Genomic DNA, 24687 nt, shown 5'->3' on the forward strand with positions numbered 1-24687 from the left:
CGATAACAAGAGTACAGTCAGTAACAGGTATAACAAAAACAAGGAATACAAGCCTTAACGTCCTTGTTCCGATTTTCAACACAAAAATATCTCCAGTTGTGGAGGGTAATCTTCTTTTCTTATAATACGTTTATAAATAATGTATTGCCAAAGTGTTTGTGCTTTCAATGTTACAAAAAAATGTACATGGTATCTCCCAAATAAACTGTTACATGATAAGATATAAACAAAGTAGCAAGTCAAAACGCGAAAACATAACCAGTTAGAAATAGAACTATTATTGATAGAAATATTGCCAAAACAATTTTGTGAAAAAATGGAACTTTGGACGAAAGGCAACGAATCTAGTACCTGACGAATAAATCAACTTCATTTTTCTATATGTAGTACATAGTATTGCGCTTAAAAGTACCGTCTACACTTCAAAAGCATTGAGTTTGGTAGCAAAAAACAACAAATGAGTTACCACAAAATAACGATCTCATTACATTAACTGTATAGATAGCACACATATGAACTAAATAGAAAACTTATTCACTAATGGATACAAGCACTTTGGAGAGTTCATCCCTGTATTTGTCATTAGCTGAAATGTATTTTATTTCATATATTTTGGGACGTGGTATAATTACATGGTAACTGGTTCTGTAGTATTATTAACGTTTTACAAACAATGTTGTTTCCTATTCTGTTAATTTTTGAAACAAAACTATCAAACTTCAAAAGTTTTGAAAAAATATCTGCATGATTTAAATCTTAACTGCTAAAGTACTGAGTTCACAGCATCTTACGTATTGAAACAAATGGATATCTCCGGTGCGACGGTCACACATGCTTTTCCCAGAAGTCAACATTGTAATGCCCGAGTACTGTCGATACTTTGACATCGTAACAAATCGTGAGAAAACAAGAAAGGCCTACTCATGAACATGTGTTGAACAATTTTCCGTGCTAATACAACATTTTGTAATGAAATGTTAAATGACTGAATATCACTATTATTATGCAACACCATTGGAATATATACATTTACAAAAGAATTGTGTGCGTAAGGGGCTATGAGGTAGAGGTGATTCTACAATCAATGAGGTTTATTGGTAAACTTATTCGAGAAAGTTTGTAAATATGGTGGAAAATAAGTACTATGTAAATTTTAAAGCAACCTGACAAGTGTTTTCAAATGTAATTTCGTGTTGGGTGAAATTTCGCATATGATGACTGACAGAGTATGATGGATTCCTGACTGAATATGAGGATTCCTAACTAGATATGGGATAATTTTATTACTCTTGTCATTGCTTTTGAATATTTCTTTACCGTTAAATGTTCCTTATCAATTTCACAAAAGTGTAAGTAACTGTTACACATATCTTGTAGTTCCGTATTTGCATATTACAGAGTTATCTGCCCTTGCAGGTATGTATTGATTGTGACGTCATGTGTTTGCGAGCATAACGACACGCTTTTCAGCGCAAACGATGTGAGTTTTGCCCATAAAATAATTTTGTCACAATGGATACCTACCTGCAAGGGAGGAAACTCTGTAATATGCAAAGACGGACTTAAATTCATATTAATAATAAAATACTAAATTTTTTCACTAATAATTATACAGTTTGCAGTTGGTTACATCTGGAAATCTAGGAGAAAAATCCACTTGTTTTATATATACTTGGCACATTATAGTTCAAGTTGAGCAGTATCTATTTTTATATAATTATATCTTACTGGGTGATCATCGTAGACAGAAACATTTTGATTTTTTTTCTCGACTTTCTGTTGTAACCGAGGATTGGTTATCTGTATACTATGTTTAAATATCCTTTTGATTCTATTGCAATTTTTGGCGTCAGCTTTAAATACCCACTTTAAGGACAACTGAAATTACTATTTCAAAGAAAAATAGCCTAGTCCTAATGTGTTACCACTGAATGATGATTTATTGCAGATAATTACCTTAATACACACAGAATTATCTCCCCTACATTGTGTCATTTTGTCAGTGTCAGAAATCTGAATGAAAATGATCAGATCTCTTTCATCAAATCTTAATTGTGGTCTAAGTTTTTTTAATTTGGCAAAGTTTTTCTTGACTATTTTTCATCAAGTCTTAATTGTAGTCTTAGTTTCTTGAATTTGGCAAATGAAAATTTAACGTAAGTATTTCTTGGCTGGATATATATACCTTGGCGGTCTTGCTGAAATAATCTTGATTATTCACTCATTCTATCGTCTGTTCATATATAGGCCTTAATTTTGTATCTGCATATTACAGAGTTATCTGCCCTTGCAGGTAGGTATCGTGACATCGTGTGTTTGAGAGCATAACATAATACTTTTCATAGAAAACGACGTTAATTTCTCTCACAAAATAATGACATCAAAATGGATATCTACCTGCAAGGGAAGTAACTCTGTAATATATATATATATATATATATATATATAGGCCTTGATATCAAAAGCGAATAGAACAGAAGAATAATTTGAATTAACATCAACTTAATCACAGAACATTCTTAAAGCTGACTGCCTAGTTTTGGCTTTATATTTCATAAGCTTATTAACCACATTTTTAAAGACTTAATTAATTATCTGCCAGTAAGTAAAACAAACAGTTCTGTTAAGACAGTTTATACAAAGCATGTACAAGTTTCTACAGAGGGACCTAACAGAAAAAAAACCCAAAATAAGCTAATTTGGCATGGAAATAACGAAACAAAATAAAAATTGTAAAAGACACGATTTTCAAATGTCTGGAATAAAAAAAAATACCTATACAAGTGCACAAACATCATAAGCCATAGTTTACAGTAACAGTCAGTAGACGACAATCTTCATAATGATTAATGGTAACATGAACACTTGCAACTTTTCAATAAAAATAAATGTTTGAAATCAATTGCAAGTGTTTAACATGGATCTTTCACACAGGTTTGTAAACATGACCTATGTGTAAACATGAAATTAGGATCTATGATAAACTAAATATGAGGTTTTTTTTTTTCTTTTTGTGCTTAGCACATAGCCCTTATAGATAGATCTGAAGCATGTAATAACTGTCACATATTCTCCGTAATTAACACAGTACGAATAAAGCTTACACTTACAGCCACTTCATTAATTTAGTGTTTTTATGTCTTACAACTTCAATGTAGCTATTCATTTCATGATATATACAGTTATGCAAATTCCATTTTATAATTTTGCAATTCGCAACTTTAAATACAGCTTTTCCCAAATTAAAGTTCATATTTTTTTCATAGAGCTCATCGATAGACCAACTTCTACAATGGCTTATTATTAATCTCGTGTTTTGGCTTCAGAAGACCTTATTTTCATTTTAAAGCATTTGTCCAAAGACAGAAGCGAGGATTATATATTTATGCATTAAAGAATGGTTTTTAGTTTTTTCGAACTTTTATTCTTTGCATGTATATGCCTCTTTGTGTATTTTACATGAGCTGCATTCAAAATATGAGCTTCGTACCAAATTGATTAAGTTACTAATGTAGATTAAAAAAGACTTGGCTGAGAATTGTTTCAAATCTTAAGTGCCACGGTTCGGCATATAAGACATCCAACCACTATGTGTAATGGCGGACAGTAAGCAAGTTTGAACATTTCATATACCGTTCACTACAGTGGGTTTTTTGGCATATCACATTAAAACCAACTTATCTAATTTCTTATACAACTGGTTTGTTTCCGAAATATGTGTAAATTTTGATGTAGTCTTAAACTAAATTGTCCCTTTAATTACTTGTACTTCAAGTTTTTTCTTCTGGGAAAGCTCATCACATATACAAACCAAGAAAAACACAAAACAGAAGAGTGAAAATGGAGAGTAATTACAGATACTCCACCGCTGACAAATGGTATTTTTCCACTATCTAAAACAGGAGCAGACGATTTTATATTTTTCTTCAGTAACAAAAGTTACTTATTTTATACCATTACCACCATTGAAATGTTTGAGCTTCTAATTTTGATTCAAATTAAAAGTATGAAAAAATAATTAATTGCATCCCGAAAAAATTCCGTGGCACTATATCCAATATGGAATGAAGTACTGATTGCACATGCACCAAAGGCAAAATAAATTATTTTATATTATTTTTTGTGTTAATTAGTCATGCCTAACATCAGTATGCATAATTAAACACCAATTATTGTTCAAATGATAAATATCATTTATGCTCTGTCGGCGGTGGAGTATCTTTAACGACGCTGCCATTAGATAGACCAGGATGTGACAGTAATTATAGCTTGTCTATCGGCCAACATGAAAATCTACCCTGATATAACATCGGTCAAAACGCACAATTCTTTAAAATAAAGAACTTAAAACTCTATACTTACAATATTCATCAATATATTAAAATGTATATCAATATATATCTATACATATCAATAAAATTTGACAACAATTTTCTAATAACACATCCCACTTCTGCCTTATACATACATTCTTAACAACATCACAAGTTAGAGCGATCAACAAGATTTATCAAAAATGTAGTTTCGTCAAACAAAGATGATTTCATCTGAAATTGCATTTAAACAAATTGAGTGAAAATTAACCAGACTTCCCGGGGGTAATCCGATGTCAGTAACCAGTACACAAGTACATACTTTATATAACTAGGAACTCTTTTCAGCTAACGACATATTATTAAATGATGTCAAAAAATATGTTAATGAGCTTAAAGCAACTAGTGAAGTAGATACCTTACTGTTCTCTCTTTGTATATAACAGAGTTATCTCCCTTACGGGAAGGCATAATTGGTGACGTCATTATTTTGGAATCAAAATTCATATCATTATCAGCGAAAAATTTGATGTTAAGCATGATGCCAAAATCAATACCTATACTTGCAAGGGCAGATAACTCTTTCATATAAAAATGCAGAATAGCATTAACTTATGAAAGTAGACAAATATACTGTTGTTTAGGTCAATGATGGTAAAGTTTCTTAATAATTTTAAAGTCTTAAATGTTCAGAACATTTCCTAACCTTCATAACATAACCAACACTGCCATTGTTTACTCCTTTATGTAGGTTAATAAGCATGCAAAAGGGATGTACAGAGTACCTTCAATCTGAATTATATCATAGTTATTTAAGGAACCTGTCAGTAAGGGATATATAAGAATTACAGCTGTACATGTAATTATAAGTTATTACATTTCATAAGTTTTTCCAGGTAGAATACAAAGTCAGGTAATCACCATTTTGATCTATCATAATTACTTCCCTTTGTTTCACTCTGTCACAAGTGAAACAAAGGGAGGTAATTCAAACTGTAGTAAATCAGAATGCATAATCAAACGTACTAACTTAAGCTGAAGCCAGCATTGTCACTTTCCAAAATGAGATCAGATTGTGTAGGAAAGACATAGAGAGAAATGACCATTACAAGAGAAAGAGAGAGAGAAAAAGAGAGGATGAGAGAGAGGGGAAGGAAGAAGAGGAAGGAGAGAGAGGGGGAAGGAGAGAGAGAGGGGAAGGAGAGAGAGAGAAGAACAGTGAGGGGGGGAGAGAGAGGGGAGAGAGAGAGAGGGGGGAGGAAGAAGGAGGAGTGACAGAAAGGAGATAGAGAGAGAGAGACAAATAGGGAAAGAGAGACAATGCCAGCAGCAACAAAAGCCAAGACAGAAATCTTATAGAAGCCAAATATGCCTTCAGTTTTTTTTATAATTGAAAATTTATAGTCAGGATAAGATTGATACTGCAAGCTGTGTAGTAATTCCATCGGAACAAGCAGCCAAACTGGATTTCAGCCTTCATCAGGATGTATGCGTTAGAGGACACAAGTTAAGTGTATAAATCAATTTTAATCTGATTATATTAAAGAAACTGTAGACAAACAGTACTCCCTTAAAGCAGTATAAATAACTTGGAATAAGGCAAATCATACTTATTAGTTAAATAAATGTTTCCAGATAAAAATTTCTGAGACACATTTCAAGTTTAACCAATTAAATATAGTATAGCCTTATTAACCTGAAGTCTAAACTTAAGACTGTCCTCGACTCAAGACTTATTTCTAGAGTGCTGTATTTAGAAATGCGGGTCAAGTCTAAACGTGAGAGTGACTCAGATTTTGATTCCTTATCTAGAACGCTGTACAGTTTAGGGATGCTACAGAATTCTGTATTCTGCTGGATAAAGAAAAGCACTTTAAAATGAGTAAAATAGCACTTTCAGTGGTGTGACATACGTGTCAAAGTGTTGCACATATTCAATGTTTATGTAAATATTTGGCTCTATGTTTCAATTAAACTCTTTCACTAATGGCAGAACAGATCAGACTTAATATGTATGATACCGTCACATTGATAATTTTCATGTGTATGATATTTTTGAAGGACATTGGCTTGAGTGCGACAAATCATACTGTGAACAAATCAGAGTAAATCATACCTGTATGTACCCTATAGCGGATCGCGCAATATTAATTCATCTAAATTTGATTTTCTTATATTCAGTCCAATTCACAAACTTTTTTACGCAAAAAAACTATCCGGCTATATTGTTTGTTCACATTGATATTACCTAATTTCATTATCTTAGTTTCTAGGCATTGATAAATCTAACATGGCATTAAAATAACTGAAGATGATGCAATGTATCTTATATAGCATCAAAACCGAAAATTGAAGAAAAAAATAAATAAATTAAAGTGTATATATGGATCGTTGTTTGATTCTTCGCTCCAGCTATGTACAATATTTACATGTTAAATACTTATGTCCATATTGTTTCATACAAGGCCGAACATCTCAACATCAAATACTGAATGGTCAAGCATATAATTATTACCAATTATTACACAAAGCTATTAATAGTAACATACAGCTGTTACACTCAGATGTAATGTCAATAAAGATGGAAATTGTCAGTAAAAATCTTGGATATTTTTCTACATATAAAAATAAAGTCAATGAAATGCATCCGATTTACATTGCATGAACATTCACCGGGTTACATGTTTCTATAAGAGTTATTCCCCTTACATCAGTGAAAATTTCTAGGAGAAAAAAAATCTAAATAATTGTAAGGGCTATTTCCAACATAGCTTATCTCTCTAAGAGAGTCAATCTAAAAATTCTAGGACTATTTGATCAACTAAAGATTAAATATATGTTTCTATACTTCAAAATTTACTCTGCACCAACTATAACCACATTTAAATAACTCATTCACCCCTGAAATTTTAAAATAGACTCTTCCAGTTGTTGAACAAGATTAGTCCAAATGTGTCTTAAGGGTGGATGAGTTAAGTATCAAATTTAAAAACAATGGTGTATCTGATAACACACAAACAACAAGTTTACGACAATACACAATTGTAATTGCCAGCCAAATACCTTTGAATCAAACATCAAAACTGAATATTTTTGATTGTCAGTATATTAATCTGAAATGACTAAGCATTATGAAATGAAAGCTCGATATTTTGGCCAGACCTAATTATATAATCAATGCTATTATGTAAAACATATTGTTATATCAATCCATTAGACTGTCAGAACAACAAAGTTCCATTTTTAAGTTTATCATTATGTTGCATGTCTAAAATACTCACTTAAATTAAAATCAAGATTGATTTTCATATAGACTACCTCCCTTCTTTACTTTTTAACAGACTTCTTTAAGTCATTCATCCCAAAAAAGGTTGATTAATTCTCACATTTTCATCCTGAAGTGAAATGATTAAACTCTCTTGATATAGAAGAGCATATAGCAGAGTTATCTGCCCTTGTGGGTAGGTTTGGATTGTGACGTCATGTGAATGCAAGCGTCATGTCATAATTTTTAATGAAAAAGATGACAGTTTCGCTCACAAAAAAATAATGTTACAATGGATTCCTAACTGCAAGGGAGTATTCTGCAATATCAGAAGATGAAATTGATCACCAATTTTTTGGTTTACAAAGATCTGTCTTAAAATCAGTTTTTATCAAGATTGAAATTGTTAAGATATTTAGCCTGTTTTAATTTTCTTCTGTAATTAAGATATGATTAAATAAGTCCTTCACCCCGTAGCTAGATTTGGACTCTTCTAATACTGGAACAGTCCACTGTAAATCTACAGGGGTGTCATAAAGATGAGATGATCTAATACCTTTCTATTGCCAACCATAAAAAAAAATCTATAATCGTCTAAAAATGAGAAAAATCATGTAAGGTCTTACAAAATATACAAACCAGTAACACCAGTTTCAAAACCATTCATTTTAAAGTATAAATTTTCAAAAAAAATCTTAAATTATTATATGCAAAAATTTTATGTGAATTTGTAAAACTTGCACAAAATCCATTCAAAATCAATCTAGACCATTATTTATATTTAAAATTAAGAAAAGTTTCCAAACGTTATTGCTCTCAATTTTTTCAATTCATATTCATTTCTGATGTTGAAATTATGTAAGAATTATTCATCTGTATGTTAATCAATCAATGTTGTGTTTTAATAATATATATCACTTAAATCTATTTTCAAAATGGAGAACGCTACATGAACAAGATTTTAGCTAGAAAAGATCAAATCACAGTTTCAATGAAAATAGTTGGATCCTTTGAAATGTTTTAGGCTTATAAAGATAATGTATTTTTTTTAGATATATATAATATAATTGTCTCTACCTAAAAATAGTCTAGGCATTAAAGGAAAGATATTCCAAGACACATTTCATTGTTAGAAAATATGTAATAATTTTTGGGACAGCATAATTCACAAATATTTTTGTATTTTCTTTATTTCTTTTTCTAGTAATATAATGTTATTGTTATCCTGACTTTACAAACAATTTTGAAAAAAGGAAAAATATTTTTTGTAGGAATTTCTATTAAGGGTGTCAAATCATGTGGAAATTGTGTACTGCTTTAGTTTTATGTGACAAATTTGTTTTAAATTACGAGAAACAACTTAGAATTGAATATGATGTTACAAAGTTATTTACTCTTGTATTCCAATTACTGATTATTACATCAATCTTTTGTGAAATTGACTTCGTAAATATGAGAAAATGACAAAATTATCTTAAACAAACTAGTGAAGTAATTGTCATAGCCTGCATACAAGGGTGGATAACTTGAGTCAAGGGGAGATAACTATCGCTAAAAAATATTGGTATGTATGAGGATATGAGGAAATGCTATATATATAATAAACACTCAATGGCTCTGTGTGTTATAATCACGATTTAGGCACACAGTACACATATACATAAGGAATGTCCTATCCATATATATATATTAATTTTTCATTGTGCATGTTTTAAAATATTTGTGATGTAAAACACAGTCAGTAAACAACAAACATCGTCCATAAACATCAATGTACCGGTACATCACAAATAACAAAAATTGACAATACCTGGGTACATATAAAAAAGGCATTAAAAAGATGGTAAAATTCCTACAGGAGTTACGTGCCTTGTTCTTTGCTTCCCCCGCCGTCTGTCTGCTGGTCAACACCTGTGTCCGTACTAATTCTACACTGCTGTAGTCTCTCCATGGCCGCTGATGGACTATCCCCATACCGACCCATCTCACCTGTGTGCTCATACTCAAATATGGTATCCTCCGCAAAGGATTCTGGCCTAGATTTGCCATCTTCAGAATCTATACTTTCAAAACTTGTCGTTGACCAGTTGCGCATCTTTCGATAGCCATAATTGGAATCTATGGATGTGGCGGGCTCCCGGTGAAGCTGGAGTAGTTTCAGCTTGTGACTTTTCTCAAGCCCTTGACTGATGTCCTCAAACACTGTACTATCTGTACTCGTATTTGTCCATGGACGACCCTTGGAATCAAAATCTCCACTGTCTCCCCGACTGATCGGAAACTGAAGGTCTCCACTGTCACCGCGACTCACCGGGAACGACTTATCACCGTAACCCGAAAACACACGTTCACTGCTGTCTCCACGACTAACAGGAAGTTGTGGGTCTCCACTATCACCGCGACTGATGGGAAAGCGTTCTCCACTGTCACCACGACTTACAGGATACGGAGACCATTCACCACTATCTCCTCTACTAACTGAGAATCGCTCCCCGCTGTCACCACGGCTGACGGACAACTTAGAACCAGTACTATCCAAATCTAGACTATCGGCACTAGAGGCTGAATATGTCCTCATTGACTGTTCTGGAGAATCTGTTGTATCTGTACTGGAAACAGAACTCTTCCGTACCTCGCCTTCCCGGTCTGGTACGGACAGATATTTACCACGCTTGGCAGATCGTTTAGCATGTGTACGCATGTGCCTAGTAATCATGTCACGGCGACATGCTGCGTATGGACACTGCGGGCACCTGTAAGGTTTTTCTCCAGTATGTGTACGTTTATGTGTATTAAGATGGTCGCTACGACTGAACACCTGGCCGCAGTCAGTACATTCGTACGGCTTAAGTCCCGTATGAAGCCGCATGTGTCGCGTGAGCATGTCGCTGCGCGAGAAACAGCGATTACACACCTTACAGTAATGCACTTTGTTGTTTTCGCCCGGTCGGACGACCGTTTCTGTTGGCAGATGTTTGGCCATGTGCTTAGCTAGGTTATCATACGATGGAAACACTTGTGTACAGACAGGACAAAGATAGGCATCAGAATCTGATAGTGTCCGTCTGCTTCCTTCTACATTCTGAGATTCGTTCACTTCCATTTTACCGACCGGACTAGTAGATAGTTTTTGGCTTGGTACTTTCAATGGTTGGTTAGGATAATAGGCACGTGGCGATACTGCAAGGCGATTAAGTTCAGACATGGATGTAACCATTGTAGCACGAGGCGGGAATGCAAAGTGAAGTCCAGGTGACATGGGACTAGGCGAGAGAAGTTCAGGGTCAGAGTAGAACCCTTCATAAGGACTGGGCAAGTTGAAGTTAAACACATGACCTCCCTCCGGCACGGAGCACAGAGGAGAGGATTGAGCTGAGGATATGTAGTGGGGCGTCAGTACCCCAGGCGAGCGGTGCACATACGACGAGAATTGCTGCTTGGCGGCTGATGGGTTCATGAGATCAGGGTCGCTTGTAGACAAACCTGAGTCGGGGGGAAATATTCGAGGCGTGGGAATCGGTCCTCGGAAAGACGGAGTGTTTGTGAGATCAAGGGGTTCACCACTGCCACTATGGGGCAGTGATGAGGGTTTTGTGCGTTTTTGAGTTGAAGGCTGCTTCCCTGACGGCCCCATAAATACGTCTCCGTCATCACTGGTTTCCGAGGTCACTTCTGGTGATTTGGCCTCAAAAGAGAGCGAAGGAGACACTGCGGATTCCGGAACTTCAATGCTTGTCTCACAAGATTGAAGGTCTGGTGAGGCTGTGCCTAAAGACGCGTCCGATTTGTCCTGAGAGTGGTCTAAGGATGTATCTGTTGACGACGACGACCCGCTATGTTTCTGACTTTTTAAGTACCTTGCATGTAGAAACTTTTTAAAGTTACCAGGATACAAGTGTCTACTTCGTGCTCTACCCTCGTCTGCCAAGGGAGATAAGTCTGTATCACTTTTGACAGTTGTTACACAATCGTCGTCACTCGTTATAACAATGCTAGTTGGTTGGTGGATCATTCGCTTCTCCTCGTATGACCCGCCGTCACCATGAACAGAGTGAGTATGGTCCTTGGTATAAGGTGAAGCCTCCCGACTACTCGGACTGTCCTCAGACCCGCTGATATCCGAGTAATGGCCACGGAAACTGTCATCCCCATGAAATGTCTGAACCTGGGAGAAGACACCACCATGTGACGTTTCTTTTTCGAACATTTTTTTACGATACTCATACCTGCGTTCCTCCTGCGTCTGAAGCAGTAAGCTTGGAGCACTAACATTGTGAGGCATCCTAAGCACTGACTTGTGCTCTATGTTTGCCTCCCACTGTGACGAATACGTTTCTACATTGTAACGTTCTATCACTGATTTTTGTTCCCGAAATTTATCATATTCTTTCCGCTGGAAATAACTCCAGTGTGACGTCTCGGCTTCAAAACTGCCTTCCCGTGCGGTACGCAGTCCCGGATCGCTGTGTTGTTTGGGCAGCTCCCCACTGATTGTGTGGATCCCGAGATATTGGCTGGAGCGCGAGGAATTGTCCTCGACGTCCACCGCTTCCTGTTTGATGAGTGGACGGCGAGGCTCATCGCCTTGGTTACTACCAATCATCGTGGTGTCCTGTGTGGTTACTGAAGAAGGAGGCACCGGATTTCCTACGGTCATCTCGTCATGGTCGTTAAGGCTTCTCATGCTGATCCCATCTCTAGTGTGTTAAATGGGGAAGCCATGGATTACCTACAAGTAACAACGAGAAAATTAATAACAAACGGGATTATTCAAGGATGCTATGTGTGTTAGAGGAAAACCAGAGTACTGGGAGAAAAACATTGAAACCTCTACCTGGATCCAACCCAACGTGAGTTTTGAAACCTAGACCTGAGCCCAGATGTTTCAAAGAAGAAAGGCTATAATCACAATTTAAAGATAAATTTCAAATAAAGAAAATAATTTCTGGTACTTTTTTTCTTTTTCTTTTTTCTTCACTCAGAGCAGCAGAGAATCACTTAACCGCCACCTAACAGCAAATTTTCTTTTTTTAAACTGATTTTTTTTCTATTCTACTTCAACACACACACCTACACAATATACACTTTTAACAAATGCATACAGTACACACTTATCAATTATACGTTTACATGCAATTTCTGGTACTTAACAACATTTAAATGGTTATTAGAACTTCCTTCAGCTAAACTTCTTGATGATTTTAATAGATATAATCAGAGGTTTTGCGGCAAAGGCAAAATAAAAAATTCACCAATCAAGTGATTCTAAGTTACCAATCATCTTTTGGACAACCAGGCCATTCAGTGGTATAATGGTATGATTTGTTGGGAACAGTAGTTGCTGACTATACATTTACATTATAAAAATTCTCAATGATCACCAACGTGACCTCTGCTACTTGTCGAAGTCAATATTGGACATCTCTATTCCAAACACTTTGGTTTGTTTATTTTTACATCCTATTAACAGCCAGGTCATGTAAGGACGTGCCAGGTGTTTGTTGGTGGAGGAAAGCCGGAGTACCCGGAGAAAAAACCACCGACCAGCGGGTCAGTACCTAGCAACTGCCCTGCATAGGATTCGAACCCGCATCCCAGAGGTGGAGGGCTTGTGGTATATATGTCGGGACATCTTTAACCACTCGGCCACCGCGGCCCCCATATTCCAAACACAGATATATAAAATATATGGTTAACATATACAGTGATCAAGCCTAATCGTCCTCTACCCCCTCCCCCATACACCTGTTAACATATACAGTGTTCTACTACTAGCCTAATCGTCCTCTACCCCCTCCCCCCATACACCTGTTAACAAATATACAGTGTTCTACTACTAGCCTAATCGTCCTCTACCCCCTCCCCCCATACACCTGTTAACATATACAGTGTTCTACTACTAGCCTAATCGTCCTCTACCCCCTCCCCCATACACCTGTTAACATATACAGTGTTCTACTACTAGCCTAATCGTCCTCTACCCCCTCCCCCCATACACCTGTTAACATATACAGTGTTCTACTACTAGCCTAATCGTCCTCTACCCCCTCCCCACATACACCTGTTAAACATATACAGTGTTCTACTACTAGCCTAATCGTCCCTCTACCCCCTCCCTCCATACACCTGTTAACATATACAGTGTTCTACCACTAGCCTAATCGTCCTCTACCCCCTCCCCCCATACACCTGTTAACATATACAGTGTTCTACTACTAGCCTAATCGTCCTCTACCCCCTCCCCCCTACACCTGTACATATACAGTGTTCTACCACCTACACCTGTTAACATATACAGTGTTTCACTAGCCTTAACTACCACTAGCCTAATCGTCCTCTACCCCCTCCCCTACACCTTTAACATATACAGTGTTCTACACTAGCCTAATCTCCATTACACCTGTTAACATATACAGTGTTCTACTACTAGCCTAATCGTCCTCTACCCCCTCCCCCCATACACCTGTTAACATATACAGTGTTCTACTACTAGCCTAATCGTCCTCTACTCCCTCCCCACATACACCTGTTAACATATACAGTGTTCTACTACTAGCCTAATCGTCCTCTACCCCCTCCCCACATACACCTGTTAACATATACAGTGTTCTACTACTAGCCTAATCGTCCTCTACCCCCTCCCCCCATACACCTGTTAACATATACAGTGTTCTACTACTAGCCTAATCGTCCTCTACCCCTCCCCCATACACCTGTTAACATATACAGTGTTTCTACTACTAGCCTAATCGTCCTCTACCCCCCTCCCCACATACACCTGTTAACATATACAGTGTTCTACTACTAGCCTAATCGTCCTCTACCCCCTCCCCCCCATACACCTGTTAACATATACAGTGTTCTACCACTAGCCTAATCTTCCTCTACCCCCTCCCCCCATACACCTGTTAACATATACAGTGTTCTACCACTAGCCTAATCGTCCTCTACCCCCTCCCCCCCATACACCTGTTAACATATACAGTGTTCTACTACTAGCCTAATCGTCCTCTACCCCCTCCCCACATACACCTGTTAACATATACAGTGTTCTACTACTAGCCTAATCGTCCTCTACCCCCTCCCCACATACACCTGTTAACATATACAGTGTTCTACTACTAGCCTAATCGTCCTCTACCCCCTCCCCACATACACCTGTTAACATATACAGTGTTCTACTACTAGCCTAATCGTCCTCTACCCCCTCCCCCACATACACCTGTTAACATATACAGTGTTCTACCACTAGCCTAATCGTCCTCTACTCCCTCCCCCATACACCTGTTAACATATACAGTGTTCTACTACTAGCCTAATCGTCCTCTACCCCCCCCCATACACCTGTTAACATATACAGTGTTCTACTACTAGCCTAATCGTCCTCTACCCCCTCCCCACATACACCTGTTAACATATACAGTGTTCTACCTACTAGCCTAATCGTCCTCTACCCCCTCCCCCCCCATACACCTGTTAACATATACAGTGTTCTACTACTAGCCTAATCGTCCTCTACCCCCTCCCCCCCATACACCTGTTAACATATACAGTGTTCTACTACTAGCCTAATCGTCCTCTACCCCCTCCCCACATACACCTGTTAACATATACAGTGTTCTACCACTAGCCTAATCGTCCTCTACCCCCTCCCCCACATACACCTGTTAACATATACAGTGTTCTACCACTAGCCTAATCGTCCTCTACCCCCTCCCCCCATACAACTGTTAACATATACAGTGTTCTACCACCTAGCCTAATCGTCCTCTACCCCCTCCCCCCATACACCTGTTAACATATACAGTGTTCTACTACTAGCCTAATCGTCCTCTACCCCCTCCCCCCATACACCTGTTAACATATACAGTGTTCTACTACTAGCCTAATCGTCCTCTACCCCCTCCCCCCATACACCTGTTAACATATACAGTGTTCTACTACTAGCCTAATCGTCCTCTACCCCCTCCCCCATACACCTGTTAACATATACAGTGTTCTACTACTAGCCTAATCGTCCTCTACCCCCTCCCCCACATACACCTGTTAACATATACAGTGTTCTACCACTAGCCTAATCGTCCTCTACCCCCTCCCCCCCATACACCTGTTAACATATACAGTGTTCTACTACTAGCCTAATCGTCCTCTACCCCCTCCCCCCATACACCTGTTAACATATACAGTGTTCTACTACTAGCCTAATCGTCCTCTACCCCCTCCCCCCATACACCTGTTAACATATACAGTGTTCTACTACTAGCCTAATCGTCCTCTACCCCCTCCCCCCATACACCTGTTAACATATACAGTGTTCTACCACTAGCCTAATCGTCCTCTACCCCCTCCCCACATACACCTGTTAACATATACAGTGTTCTACTACTAGCCTAATCGTCCTCTACCCCCTCCCCCCATACACCTGTTAACATATACAGTGTTCTACTACTAGCCTAATCGTCCTCTACCCCCTCCCCCCATACACCTGTTAACATATACAGTGTTCTACTACTAGCCTAATCGTCCTCTACCCCCTCCCCCCATACACCTGTTAACATATACAGTGTTCTACTACTAGCCTAATCGTCCTCTACCCCCTCCCCCCATACACCTGTTAACATATACAGTGTTCTACTACTAGCCTAATCGTCCTCTACCCCCTCCCCACATACACCTGTTAACATATACAGTGTTCTACTACTAGCCTAATCGTCCTCTACCCCCTCCCCCCATACACCTGTTAACATATACAGTGTTCTACCACTAGCCTAATCGTCCTCTACCCTCCCCCCATACACCTGTTAACATATACAGTGTTCTACACTAGCCTAATCGTCCTCTTACCCCTCCCCCATACACCTGTTAACATATATACAGTGTTTCTACCACTAGCCTAATCGTCCTCTACCACCCTCCCCCCATACACATGTGTTAACATATACAGTGTTCTACTACTAGCCTAATCGTCCCTCTACCTCCCCCTCCCACCATTACACCTGTTAACATAATACAGTGTTCTTCCTACTAGCCTAATCGTCCTCTACCCCCCTCCCCCCATACACCTGTTAACATATACAGTGTTCTAACCACTAGCCTAATCGTCCTCTATCCCCCTCCCCCCATACACCTGTTAACATATACAGTGTTCTACCACTAGCCTAATCGTCCACCTCCACCTCCCCACATACACCTGTTAACATATACAGTGTTCTAACCACTAGCCTAATCGTCCTCTACACCCCACCTCCCCCACATACACCTGTTAACATATACAGTGTTCTACTACTAGCCTAAATCGTCCTCTATACCCCCTCCCCCCATACACCTGTTAACATATACAGTGTTCTACTACTAGCCTAATCGTCCTCTACCCCCCCTCCCCCCATACACCTGTTAACATATACAGTGTTCTACAACAGCCTAATCGTCCTCTACCCCCTCCCCCCAGTAAACATACGTGATTCTACTACTAGCCTAATCGTCCTTTATTCAACTTCAACTCTTCTCCAGAAAAAAAAGGCGCTTATACCGGTGAGGGCTGCTTAATACTGCGAATACAGTATAAATAATAATAACTACCTGCTTCCTGGCGCAGCCAGAGATACCACACAGTGACGGAAAACACCCTGACCTAGAATATATAAAAAATATATTTAGTAAAGAGTTCATGTAAATACCATGAGCATACGATAAGATTTGCTTTGTTTCGTGAGGCCAATAAGGTGAAGAAAACCGGAGTATCCAGAGAGAAACTACCAACCTACATGTTTGTACCATTATCAGTTTTAAAATCAACCCAGAGGTGGGGGGAGGGGTTGTATTTATAAAGATTTCGCTAAATGATGACTATAGGTCAGTGGTTTTTTCATGTAGTACTCCAGCTTTTCACCACGTCAGTAACCTATATAAGGTTTGAACTAAATACAACCTAGAGGTGAAGTGTTTGGAGGGAAGGGGGGAGGGTTCAGATGGGGTGGAGGGTGGCGGTGGGATAATATATATGCCAGGACATGTACACTTAGCCACTGCGGCCCCCGGAGATATCAACAAAATAGTAATTTAATTTCTTTTTCACATTTTAATGATGTTTTAGAATAAATTTGGACTCTTTTTAGCAATAAAAACAATTCCTATGACAGTTATACAGTGATAAAATGCATTTTATATACATGCTGAGAATCTGCACGTTGCTGAAACCTGTTTGTACCAGTAGTCTATATACTAGTGCTAGGTATGGAACAGACAAACCAATACGATACGTATTGACAATACACTAAAACGATACACGATACGCATTGACGATATGATGGAAATATTTTTCATGATAAAGCCACACTATACGTAACTTTATCAATAAAAAGTCAAGTTAGATTCTACCCATATATTGTTAGTATTTGTAGATGTAGTTGAAATTAGGTTATATCAAAGAATATCTAAAATGATTTCTTAATAACTTTGGTACAGCAGTTGTTGAAAGTCGATACTTGTAAAAATGCCCATATTTTAAACTGGTCGCCATAGAAGTTACGATTATTGACGAACGGAACGTTCTTGACAACAACGTTACAATGTCGGCTAACTTCGGCTTGTTTGACTAAGTGGGACCCACATATCGATGTTCAATATTTATTTGATTTTTATCAAAAGTTTCCAAAATCATTATCGCTCATCTTGACTTCAATTTAGTCATATCTCTGATGATTTAAAACAGGAATTTTTTTTCACCATTTTTCTAAATCATGGAAAAAATAAGACAGATACGGAGAGCGGGGCTTTAAAATTGGCACTGATATTGTGAAAACTAAAGACATATTTGGACAAAATAGTTGTTTGCACATCATGCCAACTGCAAGCCGTCATGTGCTCATTCATGGTTTCACAAACGCATTTCCGGTGCATCTAAGTGACTCGGAAGCTTGACCCTTTCTATCAATAGAATATTCTACAGAAATCCTTTCCCAGTACAGTATATCATATGAGCTTTAACAAATATTTTCTGTCAAAAGGAGTGAAAAATGGTAGTTTTTAATATCTGAAAGATACAGCGATACAACAGCATGTTGCTGTATCGGGAACCAATATGTTGTTTTAAATTTAATACCGGTAGAAACTGGTTTGTCGGTATACTGGTCCAGCCCTTCCATATACCGGTGCGATCCAGTCGTAACTAGTTTAATTTGCTGAACAATCCTCTGTATAAGTCATATCTATTAATGTTGAAGTGTCAATGAGCTTTATCGACTGACAAATAGCGTGTTGTTTTGTAAAAATTCCTCAGTTTAGTTTATAATTATCACCCGTTTGTTATAAATTAAAGTTTGTCTATCAAATCATACTATAAATATCAATCTAGAAATCACTAAGTCATGATAATAGAAAGCCTCAAAAACATGACATTTCACTTGTTTAGATTACAATTTACAACACAGGTGAAAGACCAGGTAATAAACAATTTTCAGAATTTTAATGAAATATTCAGCCTGACAAAATTTTATTCTCTAGATCTGTTCTCTCATCAATTTAGAACCTTGATTCAAAGAAAACGATTAAGTCACACGGAAACAAACCTTCTGAAAACTGAACTTATTCTATTCAAACTATCATGTATCACCTTTATAATAACAACTGAGCCTAAGTATTTATTTCCATGATTGATATATTACATACGCCATCCTTAAGCCACCCAAAATGGGGACAGGGTTTCAGCCCCTCCATTTTACATCTCCATCAGGGAGAGAACTCATATAGGCTACGCCTGTTGTTCAATCCTTTTTCAAATACTTTTTAAAAATAAAATTTGTTGAAATTGAACCATTTTTTAACAAGTAATGATCATCAATATAACCAGCGTGTTATTAAATGTTTTAAACATAAGAAAAGATTCCTAGGAAAAATTATCTTTATAATCATAACCTTTAACGATCTTCTTTAAATTACCAATATTATCATAATATTGGTAACTTAAAGAAGATAGTTGAGGTTCAAAGGAATACTGTAAGCTTTGGCAATTATTTACTCAACCTTTAGTGAGATGAATTAAAGATTACAATTCTGATTACATAGATAACAATTCTGTATACATAGGTAACAATTCTGAATACATAGGTAACAATTCTGAATACATAGGTAACAATTCTGTATACATAGGTAACAATTCTGTATACAAAGGTAACAATTCTGTATACATAGGTGACAATTCTGAATACATAGATAACAATTCTGAATACATAGGTAACAATTCTGTATACATAGGTGACAATTCTGTATACATAGGTAACAATTCTGTATACACAGGTAACAATTCTGTATACATAGGTAACAATTCTGTATACATAGGTACAATTCTGTATACATAGGTAACAATTCTGTATACATAGGTAACAATTCTGTATACATATGTAACAATTCTGTATACATAGGTAACAATTCTGTATACATAGGTAACAATTCTGTATACATAGGTAACAATTCTGAATACATAGGTAACAATTCTGTATACATAGGTGTAACAAATTCTGTTATACATAGGTAACAATTCTGTATACATGTAACAAAATACATAGGTAACAATTCTGTATACATAGGTAACTATTCTGAATACAATAGGTAACAATTCTGTATACATAGGTGACAATTCTGTATACATAGGTAACAATTCTGTATACATATACAGGTCTGAATACATAAGGTAACAATTCTGTATACATAGGTAACAATTCTGAATACATAGGTAACAATTCTGTATACATAGGTAACTATTCTGTAAAACTTTGAATGTATACATAGGTAACAATTCTGAATACATAGGTAACAATTCTGAATACATAGGTAACAATTCTGTATACATAGGTGACAATTCTGAATACATAGGTAACAATTCTGAATACATAGGTAACAATTCTGTATACATAGGTAACAATTCTGTATACATAGGTAACAATTCTGTATACATAGGTAACAATTCTGTATACATAGGTAACAATTCTGAATACATAGGTAACAATTCTGAATACATAGGTAACAATTCATGAATACATAGTAACACAATTTCTGAATACATAGGTGACTAATTCTGAATACATAAGGTGTAACAATAACAACAATTCTGTATAGTATACATAAGTAACAATTCTGTATACATAGGTAACAAATTCTGTATACATAGGTAACACAATTCTGAATACATAGGTAACAATTCTGTAATAACATATGGTGACAATTCTGAATACATAGGTAACAATTCTGTATACATAGGTAAACAATTCTGTATACATAGGTAACAATTCTGTATACATAGGTAACAATTCTGTATACATAGGTAATACAATTCTGTATACATAGGTAACAATTCTGTATACATAGGTAACAATTCTGTATACATAGGTGACAATTCTGTATACATAGGTAACAATTCTGAATACATAGGTAACAATTCTGAATACATAGGTAACAATTCTGTATACATATGTGACAATTCTGTATACATAGGTAACAATTCTGTATACATGTAACAATTCTGTATACATAGGTAACAATTCTGTATACATAGGTAACAATTCTGTATACATAGGTAACAATTCTGAATACATAGGTAACAATTCTGAATACATAGGTAACAATTCTGTATACATAGGTGACAATTCTGAATACATAGGTAACAATTCTGAATACATAGGTAACAATTCTGTATACATAGGTAACAATTCTGAATACATAGGTAACAATTCTGTATACATAGGTGAAAATTCTGAATACACAAGTAACAAATCTGTATACATAGGTAACAATTCTGTATACATAGGTAACAATTCTGAATACACAAGTAACAAATCTGTATACATAGGTAACAAATCTGTATACATAGGTAACAATTCTGTATACATAGGTAACAATTCTGAATACATACGTAGGTGACAATTATTCTGAATCGCCCTCAGAGCAGGTGAGAAGAATATATAAGTGAGAATTCTGAACCTCCTTCAGACCAGGTGAGAAGAATATATAAGTGACAACTCTGAATCTCTCTCAGACCAGGTGAGAGGAATATAAGTACAAGACAATTCCGAATATATGTAGATGACAATTCTGAATCTGCCTGTATCACAAGGAAGAATCAGGTAGAGTAAACAATGGTTTTCCCGAGGGTTCATCTAAATCCGGTTTAATCTCATGTCAAAATCACTTACAGACTCAGATAGACCACACCTTTAATTCTAGTAAAGATTCAGCTTCTACAAACTGACCAATGTCCACTGTAACACCAGTTCTATCTTTAAACCTCTACACATGCTTACCTGTACATATTCCTCGTTTACATTTTCACCTGTGTTCACTCAATCGTAGCGTCAAACAGATATATTCCCCACCCACGTACTGAAAATCCCAGGCAATGACGAATCACCGGAGCTATTTATAGCAACAAGTAGGATGTAGTGTTTTAGAGTGTACGTTAGTGAAACACCTACAACACTAACGATCAATGTAAAGATTTACCTGTATGATGTCACCAGGTAAACTACACACTACTGTAGCTAGTGTAATACAAGGTAACATAACACATTTGTTAAAAGTGTTACACAGCTAAACCTAACAGTAGCAGACAAATTAGTATTTTTATTCTCTAACAAAAGATTGAAAAGTTTGACTTCTTTATTTCACTTCAGAACAAAAATATTACAATTATCATATAAGTCTTGAAAACAACCCATGGCAATTTGGAATGAGGTAATAATTGCACAGACAATTAACAAAAACAAAACTTATAATTTCATATATATGTTTTGTGTTAATTAAGCATTGATATCATTATTTTTTAATTTCATCGGGGTATGAAAAAAAAATTGTTTGCAAACTGTGTGAATCCGCGTAGTAGCTAAACAGAAGCCCTAGCAGACGACGCTACTGGTATACCAAACTTTTATTTCTTTATCCAAAGTTTGTTTTTTTTGGCAAATACTATTTTATTGCCTTAGTTTTAAAAAATACATTTTTGCTTCAATTGAAACAATTTTAAACCAGTGTCCCTTTGATGTTTACCGACATTGGATGTCCGACGAAAGTAGTAGTTCCGTAGATTTTGTAGGTGGCGCTTATCTTTTTTTTCATAGAGGTATGCAAAAAAAATATCGGCCAATCAGAAAGTCGGATTAAGTATGAAAACAAAGATACACAATCAATTATTGTCCAAATAATAAATATTGTTTATGCTCTGATCATGGAGTAGCATCAAAACATGACTTAGCTGTGAACCTAAGTGAGAATATTAGGCCAAATAAAAATATATTTTTGTTTCTGGTAATTTGTATAAAAACCCTTTAAAAATGAAGGGTCTGTAGGTAGGGATTTTATTTTTCTTTAAATATTTTTTTCTCTTCATCCCAGTTCCTTACAGTGAAAAACTGAAATAGACTTTATTCAACCTTATATAAACCATGGATTTGATTCCCAGGGGATTATCAGTGTCTAAAATTTATAGAATTTGTACAAAAATTTCTGATTTTGTGTAAAACCAAACAAAATTTAGGTTATTTGTTTGCTTGAGGACAAAACTGATAAAAAGTTTTTTAGTAGACACTGATTTTATAGAGTCAGTCGGGTAACCGGAAACACGAATATTTTTTGTATGTAAAAAGGAGGTGGTTCTAAGGCTCAGAAAGAAAAAAATTATCTATGGGTACATTTTCTGATTTTGGAATTGTCTAAAATAGTATAAGGAAATTTAACCTTGTGTTAAAAGACTCTAGGACATTGTTCTGTTTTTTTTTTTATAAATGCTGGAATCTTGTGAAACCCACAACATTAATGACTGATTTTTTGTTTATCTATAAAACTTAATAGTTTTCGTGTACACGGAGTTCTGGGACATGGAGACTTAAACTTTTTATGCACTTGGAAAATTATTCAAATCTCTTAAGTTAATGCACAGTGGAAGGTGTAATCGCGTGCAAATTTATTGTTGGGAGTAAAATCAATTGCTTGATTGATGTCCATTCACAATAACTATTACTGGTACTCACATTGTTATACTCAGACAACATCTTCTATTATACATTTATTTGCAAAATGTAAGCAAGGGTGGCCTGTTACAAGTCTATTAAGCACCCATTTCTGCGCTGAAATTATCCGTCTGCTCCGAGGGTCCACTTGCATTGTACATAAGTTTGTATCAATATATATATACGAGGCATCTGCTGTTGATTGCTAGGGCTGTAAACAAGGTATACAAAGTGAATGAAATACAAAAGAAAGGAATGCAATTCACAGGCCCTAAGCTATATATATATTAATCGCTAATAAGCAGATGTGGATTACTACCGTAGAGGAAAATAAGAGATATTACAGGTGAGCTGAGTATTGAAGTTGCTAGCATCGCCTGCCTACACTACCTTATACCAAGGGCACATAACTATGGGACTCTCTGAGCTGTCTGGGGGTTTCAGGCTTGTCTCTGACATTACTACATTAATGTACAAGAGTAGTCATACCTGTGGTGTTACAAAATAAAGAATAAATATATAATAATTGAATATCTGGGGGGAAAAAAAAACCTTAAAGATAATATAAGGATAAGGAAAAAAAAAATTATGTTTTTTTTAAACTTGTGTAATGGTTGAAAATGAAAATAGTGATTTGTACACTTGCATGCGCCATTGTGGTTTATTTAATTACATCTTAGGGATATTTAATCGGTGATACATCTTACATGCTAATCCAATTCCATTCAGGATAATTGTTATATATGAGTGTCCACCTCCTTGTTTTTTTTTGGTACCTTGTTGTACAATTGTTTTGTTTTGTTTTTTTGTTGTTGTATATGTTATGATGAGATTTTGGCAGTGAGACAACAATGTAAGGATAATCACATTATATGACATGTTCTATTCCTCATGTTTAGATTGCCGCGGGTATGTTGATGACAACAGTTCTCACTTTACTTTTTTTTCGTGTAGTAAATTGTTAGTGGCTGCGGGTCGCATCCTGTCTAGGTGGTTGGGGGAAAATATAGGTAGGTTTTTTTTTTTTCTTTTTCTTTTCCATAGTGACGTTTCCTTATTAAGGCATTATTGTATTTTCTTTGTGCCAAAATTTTGAAAGTTTTTTTTTTTTTCT

The 24687-nt window shown here is 36.2% G+C and overlaps 1 protein-coding gene across 5 annotated transcripts in view; it reads right to left on the reverse strand.

Annotated features, from left to right (window-relative positions):
• Positions 1 to 7335: 7335 nt before the first annotated feature.
• Positions 7336 to 24687, reverse strand: part of LOC138310926 (uncharacterized) — a 37592-nt gene continuing 20240 nt past the window's right edge. Inside the window, exons 1-3 of one of the 5 annotated variants that reach the window (XM_069252252.1) lie at positions 21873 to 21971; positions 17158 to 17209; positions 7336 to 12307 (exon numbers count right to left, since the gene is read on the reverse strand). In XM_069252252.1, the coding sequence (XP_069108353.1) occupies positions 9440 to 12262 (2823 nt within the window). In that variant the 5' untranslated portion in view covers positions 12263 to 12307; positions 17158 to 17209; positions 21873 to 21971 and the 3' untranslated portion in view covers positions 7336 to 9439. Of the gene's footprint in view, positions 12308 to 17157; positions 17210 to 21484; positions 21847 to 21872; positions 21972 to 24687 lie in introns of those variants that run through there. The other 4 variants (XM_069252253.1, XM_069252251.1, XM_069252254.1 and 1 more) reach the window with 4 other exon arrangements.

This window comes from Argopecten irradians, chromosome 16 (genome assembly GCF_041381155.1).
Source record: "Argopecten irradians isolate NY chromosome 16, Ai_NY, whole genome shotgun sequence".
NCBI classification, from domain to species: Eukaryota; Metazoa; Mollusca; class Bivalvia; order Pectinida; family Pectinidae; genus Argopecten; species Argopecten irradians.